At 40.2% G+C, this 17,297-nt stretch overlaps 1 protein-coding gene across 8 annotated transcripts in view; it reads right to left on the bottom strand.

Moving 5' to 3' along the window:
- Positions 1 to 17,297, bottom strand: part of KIAA1217 (KIAA1217 ortholog) — a 392,388-nt gene that overhangs the window by 70,915 nt on the left and 304,176 nt on the right. For all 8 annotated transcript variants that reach the window (XM_036761523.1, XM_036761529.1, XM_036761524.1 and 5 more), the window contains one exon: positions 13,360 to 14,192. In XM_036761523.1, coding sequence (XP_036617418.1) covers positions 13,360 to 14,192 — 833 coding nt within the window. The remainder of the gene's footprint in view (positions 1 to 13,359; positions 14,193 to 17,297) is intronic.

Genomic DNA, 17,297 nt, shown 5'->3' with positions numbered 1-17,297 from the left:
GCAGTCATTGCAAGAAGCTGAAAAACAGGTGGTGAGGAAGGAGAAGCAACAAGAGTACTCCTTCAAGGAATCAGGCTGTGAAATAGGAAAGAAAAAGGATGGATGACATGAATAGGCAGCAGAATCAAGGGTAGGCTCTTCAAAGCCTTTTACAACCTGGCCTCGATCTATCTTTCAAATATTATTATATTCCCCTTCCTTTGACATTTCTTCCATCTATACTTTCTGACTAGGGCCTTAAGTTCTTTATTGATGGAGGCTGCATAGTTCTCATTCACATGTGAATTTAACTTAATGACTTAAAAAAAAAAAGGAAAACTTTGACAAGGTTTATGTTTATGTTTGCAACTCTAAGTGCTGCTAACCCTCCCTGAAAAGAATCTCGGAGGACAAATCTTTAAATAGCTACACATGGCACTTCTCTACCGGTTGGAAGCTGTAGGACTGAGCAGATGGAGGTAATAAAGGTCAGGAATTAGGAGTGTCAAGGTACTACTAGTCCGTCAGTCACTAACTATAGCAACCAAAGACACAACAGAGTTGAACAGTCTGAAGAAAAACAAAAAACAAAAAAAACTTACCCCTTGACAAAAATGGTAGCCAGTAAGAGGCTTTATTGGCTCCCTAAACCTGATCTCATCACCAGAAGGATGACTTTGAATTCAATTTTGTTTTATTTTTAGTTCTAAATTTTCTCCCTCTCCCCATCCCACTAAGAAGGCATGAAAAATAGAACTTATTACAAATATGTACAAACACACACACACACACATATATATATACACACACACACACACACCCCATCTCCCTGCAGCCCCTGTACATACATGCATACGTATACATATATATATACATATACATACATACACACACACACACACACACACACACATATATATTCTTTTCCTTTTTCTTTGATCTCTTTGAGGCACAGAACTATTAGTGGTATTGCTATACCAAAGGGTATACACTTTATAGCCCTTTGGACATAGTTCCAGGTTATTCTCCAGAATAGTTGGCCCAGTTCACTGCTCTACTAACAGTGCATTAATATACCTATTTACTCTCATCCCCTACAACATTTGTCATTTGTGACAGGTGTGAGGTGGTACCTCCGGGTTGTTTTAATTTGCCTTTCTCTAATCAATAGTGATTTACAGTACTTTTTCATGTGACTATTGATAACTTTGATTTCTTCTTCTGAAAATTAACTGTTTGTATGCTTTGACCACATATCATTTGGGAAATAGCTCTATTTTTATATATTTTACTTAGTTCCCTACATATTGGGAAATGAGGTCTTAGAGAAATTTGCTGTAAAAATTTTTGATAATTACTTCACTGTCTATGGTACCTTTTAGCAAAATGTAGTTTCCCTGATGATCTCTTTTAATTAGCTCTATTTTTGCCTTTGCTTTGTCTAAGATCATGATTCCTGCCCTTGCTTTTTTTTAAAAACTTCAGCTGAAGCATAACAGATTCTGCTCCAGCCCTTTTCTGTGTGTGTCTTTCTGTTTCAAGTATGTCTCTTGCAAAAAACATATTGTTGGGTTCTAGTTTCTAACCCATTTTGCTATCCACTTCCATTTTATGGGTGAGCTCATTCCATTCACATTCAGGTATGATTACCATGTATTTCGTTCCATCCTGTTTTCTTCTGTTTCTCCTTCTCTCTCTTTTTAACCTGTCCCTCCTCAAAATTTCTGTTTTGTTTTTGAAAACTGCCTCCCTTAATCTGTCTTCCCTTTTATCATCCCCCCCACCATAGCTTATATCTTTTCCCTCCAAATTCTCTATTGGGTAAGATAGATTTCTGTACCCAACTTAGTGTGTATAAATATTTTTCCCTCTCTGAACCAACTCTGATGAGAATGAGGTTCAGTCATTGCCTGTTACCCCTCTTTGCCCTCTCCACAGTAAAAGCTCTTCCTTGTGTGCCTCTTTTATGCGAAAAAATTTTACCATTTTACCTCTTCCTTCCCTCTTCTCCCAGTGCATCCCTTTTTCTCACCTTTTTTTTTTCCAGAAGATCATCTAAACATAACTGACTCACATTCATGACTGTCTATATAGACTCTTTCTAACTGCCTTAATAATGATAAAGTTCTTAGGAGTTACACGTATCATCTTCCCATAGAGAAATACAAACACTTTAATTTTATTGAGTCTTTCTTTGATCACACACACACATAATTTGAAGACAGAGCTTCAGAGACTCTAAGATTCCTTCTTACAGCTATTACTTCTCAGATTAGCAACAGATTCCTTTCCATCACATATGAGATATAGTATAATCAGTGCCTACCATTTCTCTGAAGTCTGATACCTGGTTAGATTGTATCCTTGGTACCTGAAGCCTGGGGATAATCTGATGAAAGAGAGATATCTTCCCAGCCAATATGATTTTTATGAAAAGAAAAGGAAATCATACTTTGGTTTATGGATTTAAATCTAGAAGGGACCTTAGAGTCTATCCAGTCTAACCATTCTACAGATGAGGAAAATAAGGCAGAGAGTGATTAAATGACCAGTACAGTCGCTCAGATGGCACATGTCACGGACTCCAAATCTAGAGCTCTTTCCACCACACAGGGCTCTCTCATCTGAGTGTTAGGTAACAGAGATCACTTCTTGTCACCCAAAGATGTCACACCTGAGATTCTGCCTCATTTAGAATCAGATTCCAGAACTGCAAGGGATCTATTTAGGTGCTAGGTAGAGTTGTGCATAGAGAGGGTCTACCAGGCTCACCCCAATGTCTTCAGATTTTTTGGTATTTTGTGTCTCTTTTAAAAAAGCTAACAGTTTCAAAGTAAAGACAGTTAGAAGGAATCAAGTTTCATGAAGATTGAGTTTCTTTCATTTGATTAATGAATAAAAATAATCAAAACTTTGTCTCAGGAAAAATAAAATCCCCTAAGCACACACCCTAATGAAATGTACTACTTACACCTATAGAGCCAGCTCTCCTCTAATCCCAATTTTTGTGCTCTAGGCTGAAGCAACTAGTGGCATGAGGGTGCAGATGGTAAGGAGAGCAAAACTTGGCTACGCCCAGGCCTGAGGGTTTTTCAGCTCACGTTGGATATGTACCTTTCCAATAATTTAGCGCAAGCAAAGCAAATATCCTTGGGCACCCATCCATCCAGCTTTATGAGTCCAGAAAGCCGCTAGCCTATTTCACAACATTACTTTCTTTCCATGGCAAATCACTGGCTTAGAAATGGACTAAAAGAAACCCATTGCTAGAAGGACCCTCATTTGGAACCACACCTGGAGCACTTCTCTCCAGAAGTGCTGTCATCAGCTCTGGCTTCTGATTCATTTGTGTTCTTCACACAAGTCTGGGGTGAGGTCCTTCAATCTCATCCCTCCCCACAGGCTGTTGGCCTGCCCAGCGTTCCCCAGGAATGACACCACTACCTACACCTTCCTGCTTTATTTACATTGGCTTTCCCTTCCTTGGGGGCAGCTTTATATTCCTGAGGTCATAGCTCATTTCTGTTACAGGTACAAACTGGAATAAGCATTTGCTCATTCATGATTACAGGCTTCAGAAATCTTGGCTTAGCAGTTTACCTGTAAATGAGAAATGATTTTAGAAGCTTTGGGAACATAAGGAGTCCTAAGGTAGCAGTCTATGGAAATAAGGCCTGGTGGTGCTTCGGAGTTGCACAAAACCAGGATGGCCCAGGCAGCAACAAGATGCTGCGCCTAATGAGAAAGCAGCAGGGAACCTAAAAGACATTTTTTATACTTGACCTCGCTCTTTTATGCCTGTATGTTGGGTTTCTCTTTATGTTTGTGTTTATGGCAAGGGAAGAGGATCATCTCTCTGTATATCGATTAGCTCATTCTCTCTCCACGCACACATTCTTCTACCCTCTCTCTTCTTTCTCTTTCCCCTCCCCCTTACACTCTCTTTTTACCACCCTCTCCCACACTCTGTCCCTATACCCCTCTACCCTCAAGAATGTGTGTAAATGCACAGGTATATGTGTATACACATACGCATATACATATTTATGTATATATAATATGTATTAGTGAGAGAGAGAGAGGGAGGGAGAGACTTGTAATTTCATCAGTGTAAGGAATTCCCCATGAGGACGGTCATTCCTCCAAAGCAAAATGGCAACTGTTTTGTAAATTCATAGTCTTAGAGACTTTCCTGGGGGCACTGAGGGATTCAGGGGCATTCCTAAGGTCACATAACCAGTACTTGTTCAGAGGCAAATCTGGAACCCAAGTCTTCCTGGGTAGCTAGGTACAGTGCATAGAATGCTCAGTCTGGAGTCAGAAAGATCTAAGTTCAAATCCCACTTCATACATGCAATAGCTGTGTGACCCTGGGCAAGTCACTTAACCTCAGCCTGCTTTGATTTCCTCAACTGTAAAATGGGATAATAACAGGACCTACCTTCCAGGGCCGTTGTGAGCATCAAATAAGATAATATTTATAAAGTGCTTAGCACAGTGCCAGCCACATAACTGGTATTTAATAAGTACTTCCTTTTCCTCTTTCTCCCCACTCTCCTTCCTTCTCTCCTCTGTTCTTTTCCTCTTTCTGTCCTCTTTTTTCCTTCCTTCCTTCTTTGTCAGCTCCCTCTTCACTAGGCCATGCTGCATTTCCCCTATATTTGCCAAATGATGTTTACAGAAAACATGGGCACTGTGGAAGGACCACAAGACCAGGCATCAGGAAATCTGGGTTCTTGTCATACCTCTTCCAGTTGTATGATGAGAGATTCTGAGCTGATATTTGTTAAAGTCCTTTCAACTTTAATATTCTATGCCTTTAAATTTGTATGGGAAGGAAGAAGTGGCATTGGTCATGTGGGTGGAACCACTGCAGATCTGGCAGGTAACACAGAATTTCTGTGGCTTACTGTCTTTGAAAGTCATCAGATTTAAGGTTCAGGTTAGGCCGATTTTTTAAAAAGGAAGACCTCATGCATGCAAAATGAAGCTCTAAAATTCAAACAAAACCAGGTATATCTCAATGTAGGTAGAAAAACAACTAGAAATGGTTTTTTTTTCCCTCTTCTACTATCACCCCCTCTAAGGCACATGACATGGATTGGACCTAGTTTGATAAAGTTTGTTACTGTGGAGAGTAACTAAAATCAGCTTCATCCCAGAATCTAGCCTACGGACATCTCCCTTAGAATGGAATGTAAGATGGCTTTAGGAGGTTACCAGCTGGTTTGGGACAACTCCCCTTTCAACCCTCTGGGGACAAGGGGTTGCTTGACAAAGCAACAGGACTTACCTGGGGATCCCTATATTTAAATTTAGCTCTGCCTTTGTTTTTGTTTCTGGTTTCAGTCATAAAGATTTGATTGACAGTACCTTAGGAGTTGTGCACAAAGCATATTTAGAAGTGAGACATGAAAGCCTTTTAATTTGAAATAATTTGGAATACTTTCTTGAGGGAAGTTGGATTATTTGAAGTGACACTATATGTCGTGCCCTACTTTGTGACAGGCTTACCACAGGCTTGATGAAACCCCATGTGTCTTCCTCAGTGGCTCAGCTAGGCCAGCATCTAACTTAGCACCCACAGAGAATCATGGTACCCTGGGGGGAGGAGCCAGAGAAGCAGAAGAAACAACTGATTTACTGACGCTTGCCTGTGGCATGGGAATTCACTTTCTCTATCTGAAGTTAGCTCACAGGCTCTGAAAGCACTGTATCAAGATGTCTCCTCGATAGACACCTTGGAAAAACAGTGAGAGATATAGAGCAGATAGTGAGAGAAGGGCCCTAAGGATCCCCAGAGGGAGGATTTATGGTCCCTGTCTTCTTCAGGCAAGAAGAGTCATAATTAAAGAGGAGCTATATAACTTTGGGCCCTCTTCAAGATTTTTAGGAGTTTCTGTCTTCATAGATGAGATATCATTTCATTCACCCGGTCCTTTAAGGGCCAGTCATTTTGAGTTTTTCCTCCTCCCTCCATGAAGTCTTCACAAACCACGTTGAGCCCACAAGAATCTCTCCCTCCCAAGAACTCAGGGTGATTGTTGCTGATTCCACTCATAGCAATTTGACAATGAGGTAGCCCCCAATTTATAAACAAGGCATGATTATTTATTTTTTGTTGATTGTCAGGAACTCTGAAACATTTTCCCACAAAAATAATTTTATAAATGAAATGTTACTGAATAGTAGAATCTCAGAGTTGGAAGGTACCTATTGGACACATACCTAGAGAGGAATCTTGTGTACACAAGTAACGAATGAGTAGTGACCCATTGCGGCTAATCCCAGAGTGGTCTTACCCGCATGATCTCAGAAACTGAGACCCACAGATGAACAGAAAAACTTCCCAATCTCCCCCACTGTGCCCCATCTCCTTATCCTGGAGGGGTGTTCATAAGAGCCGCTGACTTCTAAATAAGCAATCTGGACAGACAGAATGATGAATATTAAAAAAAGTCAAGGAAATATTCAGGGAAATCTTACTTGAAGTGATGGAAAGAAAGGAAACAGGAACGAAAGAATAACATATACAATGAAATGTCGACATGGAGAGGGAGCAAAATTTTTGTCAAATAATATTACTATCATGCTAAGTTAAAAGGGCACATCCCTCCTTTCTGTAAATGTTTGATGAACTGTTTCATGGGAAACAGCCTTAAGAGGATCTATCTGAGGTTTGCTGAAAACTGTTGTAGAAAAACAAAACACATCAATAAACTAGGGGAGAAGAGAAATTCTATGATTGCATAAAATTGAGTAAAAACCACAGTATTACAAAGAAGAAGAAAAAAACCTATGTATAATGCCAATCTTGTCAAACCTTAGCCAGTGTATAGTCACATAATTCTAATGGGGGGGGCAGGAAGGGGTAGAGAAGAATGAGGAGCTCCACTTTCTCTGGCAATTTACCTGTAACTTAGTCTGAGAGTTGCTAGGACCTCTGAGAGGTTAAGTGACTTGTCCCAGGTAACGCAGCTCCTAGGTGTTAAAAGCAATATTTGAACCTATATTTTTTGTATCTCCTATACTATGCCACCTCTCAGCATAGTCCAACATAACAGAAAAAAACAAGTTAAAATGGTTATTTAGATTTTGGTTAGCTCCCAGAAGCTAACTATAATATATAGCATAAGTACAATGCAAATGATAGAATCGGGGCAGATAAGAGTGCTGGGCCTGGAGTCAGGAAGACTCATCTCCTTGAGTTCGACTCCAGCCTCAGACACTTACAGACCCTGGGCGAGTCACTTAACCCTGTTTGCCTCAGTTTCTGTAAAATGAGCCTTTACTATCCCAGGAATTTAGCGCAGGGCTTGGTGAACAGTAGGTAGTTAATAAATGCTAGTTGACTGACAGAAGAAACAGACTCAAGGAAGTTAAATGATTTTTCCCCAAGGTCACAAAGGTTAATAGAAAAAGAAGAAGAATTAAATTTTGGTCTTCAGACTAGGAGTCAACATCCTCACCACTCCAGCAAGCGACCAAGGAGTTTGAAGTCCCAAGAGCGCAGGGCCATTGTCTTAAGCATCTTTATATCCCCCAGTGCTTAGGCTGTCTCTAAGCGGAAGATGCTCAATAAATATTTGTCAGTAGACAAACAGAATTTATTGAGAAAACAGCAAAACAAAGAAAGATTCAAAGAATGCGAAGATTTGTCAGATCTTTGGGACCCTCAAAGTACCAACCAGCTCTTAAAATGCAACACTTCCATATGTATTATGAATGAAAGCCTTCACCAATACAGAAGAGAACTGAATGATCAGAATTACCCAGGCCAGAGACAACACTGAGCAGAAATATTCACAGAATTTCTGCAGTTCTTCATTTGACTTTGTATCGAGAGACCTAGTCCAATTTAAACACGTCAGAGTCATAGCCTGAAGTCTTTGGGGGAATTTCTGATGCTGACTACTCAAGATGTGGGCTAAGAAGCAAAAATTCAATTTGCCTCAGGTCACCCAACCTCTCTGCTTCCTTACCGTGGAGGCAGCAAGCCTTTTAAGATTTTCTGAACTATGCTTTTCCCATCAGTACGATTCTTTTTTTAAAAATAATTTTTTATTAATAACTTTTGTTATTCTATTGCCTATAATTCTTAGTGTATTGCTCCCCTTCACCCTTCCAGGGAGCCACTCCTTATCATAGCACCAGAAAGGAAGAGCTCAGTACAAATCTACCTCAGGTATTTTATTAGCTGTGTGGCCCTAGGCAAGTCACTTAATCACCAGGTGATTGAGTTTCTTCAACCGGAAAATGAGAACTGAACTTCTAAGACGCCTTCCAACTCTAAATACACGATCCTATGAATGAAAAAGGGGACAAAAAAAGTTTAGCAAACGTAGACACAGATAGGAAACTATCTGCCATTCCCTGTAGTGTTCAGTCTGCAATGAGGAAGCTGGTGAAGAGGAAAGGAATAGAACTGAGATAGTTATCTGCTCCCTATTGCTCTAAGAAGACTAGAAGAGTGGCTAGCAAACTCTCCATCTGGATAGGCCAAACCAAGCTACGTCAAGTCATCTGCCCAAGGCCATGTGGTCAGTCACAAACGATTTCCTTTCTGGAGGCTCAGACGTGAGAATTACTGTCCTTAAAGTTAAAACACTTGTAATCTGTTTCGGAACCACATATTTCCATGGCAGTCAAACACTTCAGCTATTATTTGGGAGGAGACTTATAATATGGTGGACATCTGGGAGAAACCTGGCTGTCATTTCTTTCTCTCCCTTGTCCTATTGGTATTTGATTTTCTTCCACAGGCTGTTTTGCTCTTGCATCCCCAAAATAGTTAATGCTGAATTCATCAGACCGAGACACAGACTTAACCAAAGGAATTGAGATTAAATTACATCAGCCTCTCATACTTTATCTTAAACTTAACAGGGCTTGGAAAGAATGTTTTTCCTTGAAAAAACAAAACAAAACAACAAAAAACAAAAAACAAAAAGAAAAACCCAGACCAACAAAACACCAATTACCCAAGGAAGCTTCCTGAGGACAGGTGGGAGAGAATTCATTTTCTCTGATTTCCAAAGAGGAGGTCACCTGGGCTTCTGGGTACAAGTGCTTCTGAACAAACATATCCAGGGGTCTAGCAGAGTCCAAATAAGGAAGAACATTTTGGGGATTTTCACTTTCCTTCCAGGGTTTCAGTGGTTTTACAACTTAGCTGTAAAATTTCACTTGAGAGCCTCAGAAAGAAAGCACTCTCAGCTTTATTCACTTATTTATGTTACAAAATCCAAAGAGAAATTGGTTTGGCAGTTTATGAGACCCTGCACTAGGAAAATTAAACACTTAGTGGTGGGAGGCACTTTAAAATGACCTATGCAGCTTAAAATATTTCTAAAATAACACCATACTGTAGGCTAGACAATGCACTAAATTTTATACTTTTGTAATTGCTTTTGGTATTCATTTTCCCCCTTTGAGATGGGTTTAGAACTGGTGTTTTTAATAATGAAAAAAACTCCCAAGCATGTGCACCCTCCTAACTTTCCCTAGCAATTTTTTCCCTTACATAATTCTGCTAATATACTGGATAGTGCTGTTGTATTTTACAACGTGTATATATTTAGCAATGCAATTATGCAAATTCCACAGCATTTATAATTATAAATATCTTTTAAGAACAGTTCTTTACATCTCAGGCCTGCAACAATCTCTTCAGAATCCTGGTCTCTAAAGTACAGATCAGATTCATTCCAGAATTCTGGGTGGAGTGCAGTTGCATTCACAATTTACTTTTTGCAGACTTCCTGCTGGGGTAAAGGTAGCTCTCGGCCCAGATGACCAGTCCCAACAAGGCAGTTTGGTCACTTGAGTCAGACAGAGAAATGGAACCAGTTGCATGGGTCTGCTCCCTATCTGCCCATTCTTCACATCATTTTCTTGCCTCTCCAGGTGATTGCAGGCAGACAAGTGACAACGATGATAGAGAATGCCCAGGGTGACCGATGGTATTGTACCACTTTAGGGAACCACACTCTCACTGCTATATCTGTCTCATCTACTTAGCTGAGAAATTTCAGCCCCTTTAGTTCCATTGACTCTGAAATCTCTCAATTAAGGGCTAAAGAAACCTGCTGGGTTGAGGTAGGGAGAGTAATTCTCTTTCTTCCCAAAAGGGGCATCTTTCTCTCCTATTTCAAATCACTAGCTATGAAAACTACAAGATGTATTATTTAAAGCTAAACCAAAAACCAAACTTATGATTTCATCAATGTAGTGCCGACAATGTAGTAGAACATCATCCTAGGGCCGATAGGTATATGCTCTGTAATTTCATGCCTTAAGAAGGTCAGTGATTTGTTCAGGGTCATAGCCACGATGTTTCAGAAGCAAGACCGAAACTCTACCGAAGTCACCTGTCTTTCCACTTCACAATGGCATCATCAAAAATAATCAATAGAAAGTATGAGATCCTAGGACCACAGAGATGCCACTGAAGGGGCCCTTCAGAGCTATCTAGTCCAACTCCCTCACTTTATAGATGAAGATCTGAGGTGTCTTGACCAATGTTAAGCCATAATATTTGACAATATTTGCACTCAGGTCCTCTGACTCCCACTGCACAAGGAGCCATCTTGGTAAAGTCAAACACTGGCCCTGCAGTCAGGCAGAGGAACTGGGCTCTTCCACTGTCTTGGGTAGTTATTGCCTGTGTTCTCTATGGTGAGTCCCTACCTCCCTGGGCCTCCATTTCTTCATGTGAAATGAGGAGGTTGGAGGCCCTCTGAGGTCTCTTCCAGCTCCTGTTCTAGAATACCATAATCTTATAATCACAATAACAATACATCTTAGACAAATACAAATTCCATAATAAGTCCACCCGTATTTTGGTTCTGAATTTTTTTTTAAAGCAGAAAATATTTGAGGGGGTGGGGGTGTCTTAAATATTTTTTTTACATGGTCGAACTGCCAAAAATTTTTTTTTGCATGACAAAACTTCTGAGGTTTGTGGAAAACGGAAACATCTGAGGTTGAGAAAGTCTTTCAAATATGGAAACTGGAGGGAAGGTTGATGATGTTAGTAAAAATTACCTGAAAGTTATTTAAAATGTTGAGCTGTGGAAACCCTTCACTCTTCTCAACAGAGTTCCCACACTTCACCCTGATGTCTCAGATGTCTATCCCCTAATCACTGGATCCTGTCCTAATGCTCTTCCACAGGACTGTCAACCACTCATGTTAGAAGTCAAGGCTAATGCCATACCTTTAGTGATCCAGAAATGAGAAATTTTGAGAAATAAAAACAGTTCATCTGACAGTCTTATTCAGGATTTACAACATGCTTTCCTTGCAACTATGAGAGGGAGGTAGTGCATCATTTTCTCCATCTTGCAGATGAAGAAAGTAAGAAAAAGAAGATTAAGGACTTATCCAGAGTCACACCGTAAGTGTTGAGCTGGGATTCCAATCCAGTGTTCTTTTCACCCTCATCCTCAAGCTTTCCCAGCTCATGTCTTTCCCTTTGCCCTAGCAAAATTTTTAGAATATTTATAAATATCCCATCTTGACTCTCTCTGCTCAGTCCTCTCCTCAGTATTGAACATACTGTAACTTATACACTGTTTGTGTGTGTGTAAAAACCCCAAACTCTAAGACAGGGGTTCTTAACCTGGGGTTTTGTGAACTTGTTTTCAAAGGACTTTTGATGACTACATATTGCCCTAATTGGTTTCCTTTGTAACCCTATACATTTTATTTTTCTGGATTTAAAAATCTTCTTCTAAGAAGGGGTATGCACCTTTCGCCGAAGGGGTGCATGACACGAGAAAGGTAGAAAAATCCTGCCTTAGGACCTTATCCTGGACTCTGATTGCTTTGAAACGGAAAGCTCAAATATCATTTCAAAAATTCTTCATCTCTTTTCTAGACAAATGAGCCACATGCTACAACAACTTCATCTATGTGTAAGAAGAGTCCTTTGGGATTCCTGGCGTTCTTTCCCATTTTTTTCTCCACTATTCTGGAATCCTCCAATGTTATGATATTTCTCTTGCAAAGCTAGATGGGTCTTCCTTTCACCAGTCATCTATAAGTGAGAGGTATTGTTTATTACCAGTGTAAAAGATGATTGTGTATGTCATTTGTCATTCACAATCTGAGTCTCCTTTTTACAAAGTTGTGAAACAGTACAGGGATAGCGGGGAGCTGGCTATTACCTGGCCCTGTGTGACTGAACATTTTTTCTTTTCTTTTTATTGCTTTTGAATCTTTGAGTGAAAATGAGCAAAATGCTTCACCTCGTATTGACTCAGTTTCCTCAACTAGACTTTTAAAATGATCATTAAGGTAGCATCTCCTACTGAAATTAAGGCTGGAACAACTATAATGATTCATCAAAGAAGTCTGAGGTTTGAGGTGAAGAGGATCCTGGGTTCAAAACCTGGCTTTGGCATGTATCTGTCTAGGTAAGTCACCATACCTTCTAGGTCTGGGTATTCTCATCTGCAAAATAAGGGGAATGGACTAAAGGCCCTCCCTTCTGGTTTTAATTTTATGATCCTATAGTCTATCAAAATCAATTAATTGATTTTAAAATTTTTTCTGGACTAATAATTTCATTGGTGTAAGAAGCACCTGAGGAAACTCCCAGGTCAATGAGAGAGTTTCCTAGTGACAGCCCCAAGGGGCACACAGTCAGTACATGTCAGAGTGGGACTCGAACCCAGGTCATTCTGAGTCTTCAGCCAGCTCTCCTTCCCCTCCATCATGTTGCCTTTAAAAGAAGTCTATTACAGCTGGTTTTTTTTTTTTTGAGGTTTTAACTATGTGGTTTGGAGATTCTGGCCCAGTACCTAAGTTGCAGAGAATATTAAACACAAATCAAAACCAAATTGCTCCCATTCAGTAGAATCATTTTGCTGATTTCAGCATCATTCCCTAATGAGCACTTAAAACAGAAACATTCTGTTTTCATGCAAATTTGTGTTTTACATCCAAGAAGATAGACAGTGACACATTTTTTTTTCTATTTCCTCAAACCATATGAGGGAAAAAAAAAGCAAATTCTCTAATGGGAAAACTAGAAATCACTGTCTCAAAAAGTCTTTCTGCCAAGATACGATACACTCTTCCCCATATTTTGATGTTGTGTTATCATCTCCTGATCTACCACAGTCATCATAAGGTCATCCTTTAGTTAATCATTAAATTTTTCCAAACAACTGAAATTTACATTAATAACAAAGAGACAGCATTCACTTAAGAGGGATCTCTGCATTGCTTAACACTTTGGGCATATTCTTCTTTTTGTCAGTACATTGCCCTAATGGCTCACATTCCTGTCCCAGGAGCAGGCTTACAAAATTAGCAGGTATACATCTCCCATGGCTCCTTATACCCATCACCTTGCATTTTCCCCATGCTTACCTCGTCTCCTTGTCTTTGGGTGATGTCATTGTGCCATAACCAAAAATTTGCTTCTCTGTCAGTGGTGGGCCCATGTCCACCACGCCGGTTAATACAGGAGGGTTCCGTGGCTTTTCTATATATACTGTGGTTCCCAGCTCCTTTTTAAATGACTGGCGGCTGGGAGAGGCCCGATCCGGCTGCATGGCATGAGGTGGTATGTGGGCATTATGATGGGGGAGCATATCAATCATTCTGATGTCACTAACTCGATGGGGAGAGGCTGGCGGTGTTTTGGAACCCAATGTAGGCAAATGGCTGTCTGGATACTTCCTTGATTTCTGTCTGTACAGTGACTGCTCCAAATGCATTTCAGCTTGCAGAGAGGGGTTACAGTAAGCACTCGCAGATCGAATTGCCGTGCGGTGATAGGCAATGACATGATCTGGGACATCAAGGGGATGTCCACCATGTGAAGAAGCTATGCTCATTCGTCCCTCATGAAAAAGGAACGGGTCAGCATATAAACCTTCATTTCTGAACAGGGCAATGCTCTTGCCACTTAGGTCTTCATCTGGTTTTACATCTCTTCTTTCCAAAATGGCGCTTGGGCTTGGGGAGATGGATCTTGAAACTGGCATGCTGGAGAGCCTGTCTCTGGGAATAGTGGCATTGCCAGGAACAACCATCGTGCGAGCACCCCCGTATGGGATTCTGGATGGGGAAGGAGGCATAGAGTGTGGTATGGGAGTAGAAGGTGGTGAATTTGGAATTGCATGGGATGGATGAGCTGTGGATCCTGGGCGAGAGGCACCAGGGCCTTCTCCTCTTGCATAAGCAATTTCCCTCTGCATCTGAAAAGAGACAAAATAAGCATATTCTTTTATATTCATCTCTACAGATGCTTTCATGCGTTGATACCATATTGCTCTAATGCTGCTTAGCAGTCTATAGAAAAAGGGCTCTGTTAATTAAATTTGAATGTCTTAGCTTCTCAGACCATTTGGCAAATTGAGGTTGAACCATGTCCAAAGTGGTACAATTCCCAATATCTGGCCTAACTCACTCTGATGTGCTACCCTTTAATGCAGCTAGGAAAAGATTGGTATGGAAACTCTTTCCACTGGTAAAGAATGAAACTCATCCACACCATCTCATCCTGAGCAATTCTTGTTCCTATAATTCCAAATCCTTTAGAACACTGTTGGAGGCCCTCCTCTTGATCTTTGTGTATGCATCCAGCTGGTCTATCTTGAAAATACTACCTGACCAGACCACCTTCTTCAGCAATTAGGCATTTCCTGAATGACCTCTAATGCCATTATTGTAACAAGATGGTGTTCAAGTCTCTCTTGGTGATGGGCTACCAAACAACTTATTTATGCTCATCATGCTTTTCCCTATTGCTTTTAAGGGCCACCCAAGTCTGGTGCATTAGCATTGGAAAAAAAAAAGTTATGTAACATTTCTCTGACCCATCAACTACTAAGGGAAAAGAAGAATGAAGAGAAAAACTGAAATAAAAGTTTTTCTTACCCATTTGCATTCACATGAGCTTGTTAGCTATCTACATTAACTGACAGAAAAAAAGGGGCCTTTTCAACCACAAGAGAAAGAAATGTAATCAAAATATACTAATATGTCAACTTCTCAAGCTTATAAAAGACCATGTACAACAATTTCTGGATATCTCCCAATGACCTAGTACAGGGTTAGGTACATAGTAGGCACATCACAAATATTGTCTGAATATCCGATGAATGGAAAGATACATTAGAAAAAATCAAATCAATTGATAAATTAATAAATATTTTTTTAAGTAAAAGTAAAATGTGGCCCTTGCTTTCAAAAAGATTACATATAACTGGAGGGAAATAGGGACCCCCTCAGGCCCCAACTATTGACTATGCCTTCAAAAGAGGAATGAGATGAAGGATTCAGTTAATAAGAACAGGAGGAAAATAAATCATAACCACAACCCACTGCGTGGTTTACCAAGGAGGAGAATATAAAGCACAAAATCATCTAGAAAAAGAATATTCAATACTTTCCATTTTGGTCCAAACACGGAATTTGGGAAAGGCCACTGGAGACTCTTCGATTGGGTCTGATAATTAGAAGCAGGAGCTGTCATAACCTTTCTGGGCCACCTCAAGCTCTTTCTCGACTGACGAATTGCTTTAGCTACCGCAGGAGTTCACCATATTCTCAGAGGCAGAGAAAAAGGGTATAATCAAGGGGAGAAACAGGGTGTGTTCCAAAGGGACAGGAACTGAAAAGGGTAGCTAGCGGAGTACAACTGAGATCCACAGAAGAAGAAAGGAAATAAAAATAGAGGGAAGAAATAAAGTTTGAGAATCCAATAAATACATTCCAATACATTAAACATGTATTAAGCACCTACTATGTGCCAGGCACTGTACTAAGTACTAGGGATACAACCGATAAAAAGAAAGACAGTCCCTGCTTTCAAGAAGCTGACAAGCTAAAGGGGAAGATACACAAAAAAAGGAGGCAGGAAAGGGGGCGAGGGTGGGGGATATGGGAGGAGGGGAGCTGAAACCAGGCAGAACAGCAGATGCAAAGTGAAGTGAGCTGAGAGTCCAGTTTCTGGAAATGTTCCTTTTCATCCACATGTCTAAAAGCCTTTTGGCTTCCCTGACTTCCTTCAAGGCTGAGCTAAAATCTCCTCTTCTACAAGAAGCTTTTCCCAATCCTCCTTAATTCTTGCTACATCTTTCCTTTGAGATTATCTCTATTTTATCTTGTATGTATTTTGTTTATACGTAGGTGTTTGCATGGTGTCTCCCTCCAGTAAACTGTCAGCTCCTGGAGGGCAAGGACTGTTTTTGCCCTTTTTTGTATCCCCAGCCCTTAGCACTCAGCCAGCATAAGGCACATAGTAGGTGCCTCATTATTGCTATTGACTTGGCTATCAACCTCACAGGGTTGTTGTGAGCAAAACCCGTATTAAAAACAACTTCTTGGAACCCTAGTTTGTTCATCTGTAAAATACAGGATTTGGTCTAGATAATCTCTGAAGTTCAGAAAGCAAGGCAAAAGCAAAAAATCACTTTGCTCCTAGTTCAAGGACACAAAAAAGCTTCCGGGTTAAAACATCTTGGGGATACTACCTTATATCCATCAAACTGGCAAAGATTGTCAAAAGTGGCCAAATGCAATGGGGGACAGATCTTAGGGAAATAGACACTACTGATGAAACTCTGACATGGTACCGTATCTTTGGGAAGAAGTCTGGTACTCTATTGCTAGAGTGTGGCACAGTGGAGAAAGCGCCAGCCTAGGATTCAGGAAGACTTAGGGTTAAGTCTCTCATATACATTGGCTGTTTGACACTGGGCATTTAAACTTTCGATGCCCCGAGAAACCAAGGCTATACACTACTGAGATGGCGCTCCACCTGCATTAGAAGTTTCCTGCACCAATGAAATCATTCATCCAGAACCAACCTCTGCCCCCTGAAAAATTAAAATTGAAATTAAGGAGGCACAAAACAATAAGAGCTATAGAGTTGTTCATACCATTTGATCCTGTGATCTCACTACGGGGATCCTGAGAATTTTATTGAAAGAAAAAAAAAGATCTACTTGTGCAAAAAGAGGCATACCAACTTTATTCTGAATAGGAAAAAACAAAATAAAACTGAGAATGACCCACATGCCCATTGACTAGAGAATCATTGAACAAGTAGAGTGTGTCATGGATCTATCATTTGACAACATAAAGAATGTAAATAGAGAGAATGCGCAATATAGAGAATACAAATATAAAAAAAAACTTCTAGGAACTGATGAAGAATGAAGAAAACAAGATCAGAACAACAAACACCTTGACTGTGATAAAAATAGTAACAGCAACAAAACCTAGAGACACCACACAAAAGGAAAAGATCAGAAGGGAACATGAAATCAAAAAAGAAATTTTCAAGATTATTCAGT

Source organism: Trichosurus vulpecula, chromosome 5 (assembly GCF_011100635.1).
Source record: "Trichosurus vulpecula isolate mTriVul1 chromosome 5, mTriVul1.pri, whole genome shotgun sequence".
Classification (NCBI taxonomy): Eukaryota; Metazoa; Chordata; class Mammalia; order Diprotodontia; family Phalangeridae; genus Trichosurus; species Trichosurus vulpecula.
Note: the sequence above shows the minus strand (reverse complement) of the source record. Positions and strands in the feature narration are given on the sequence as shown.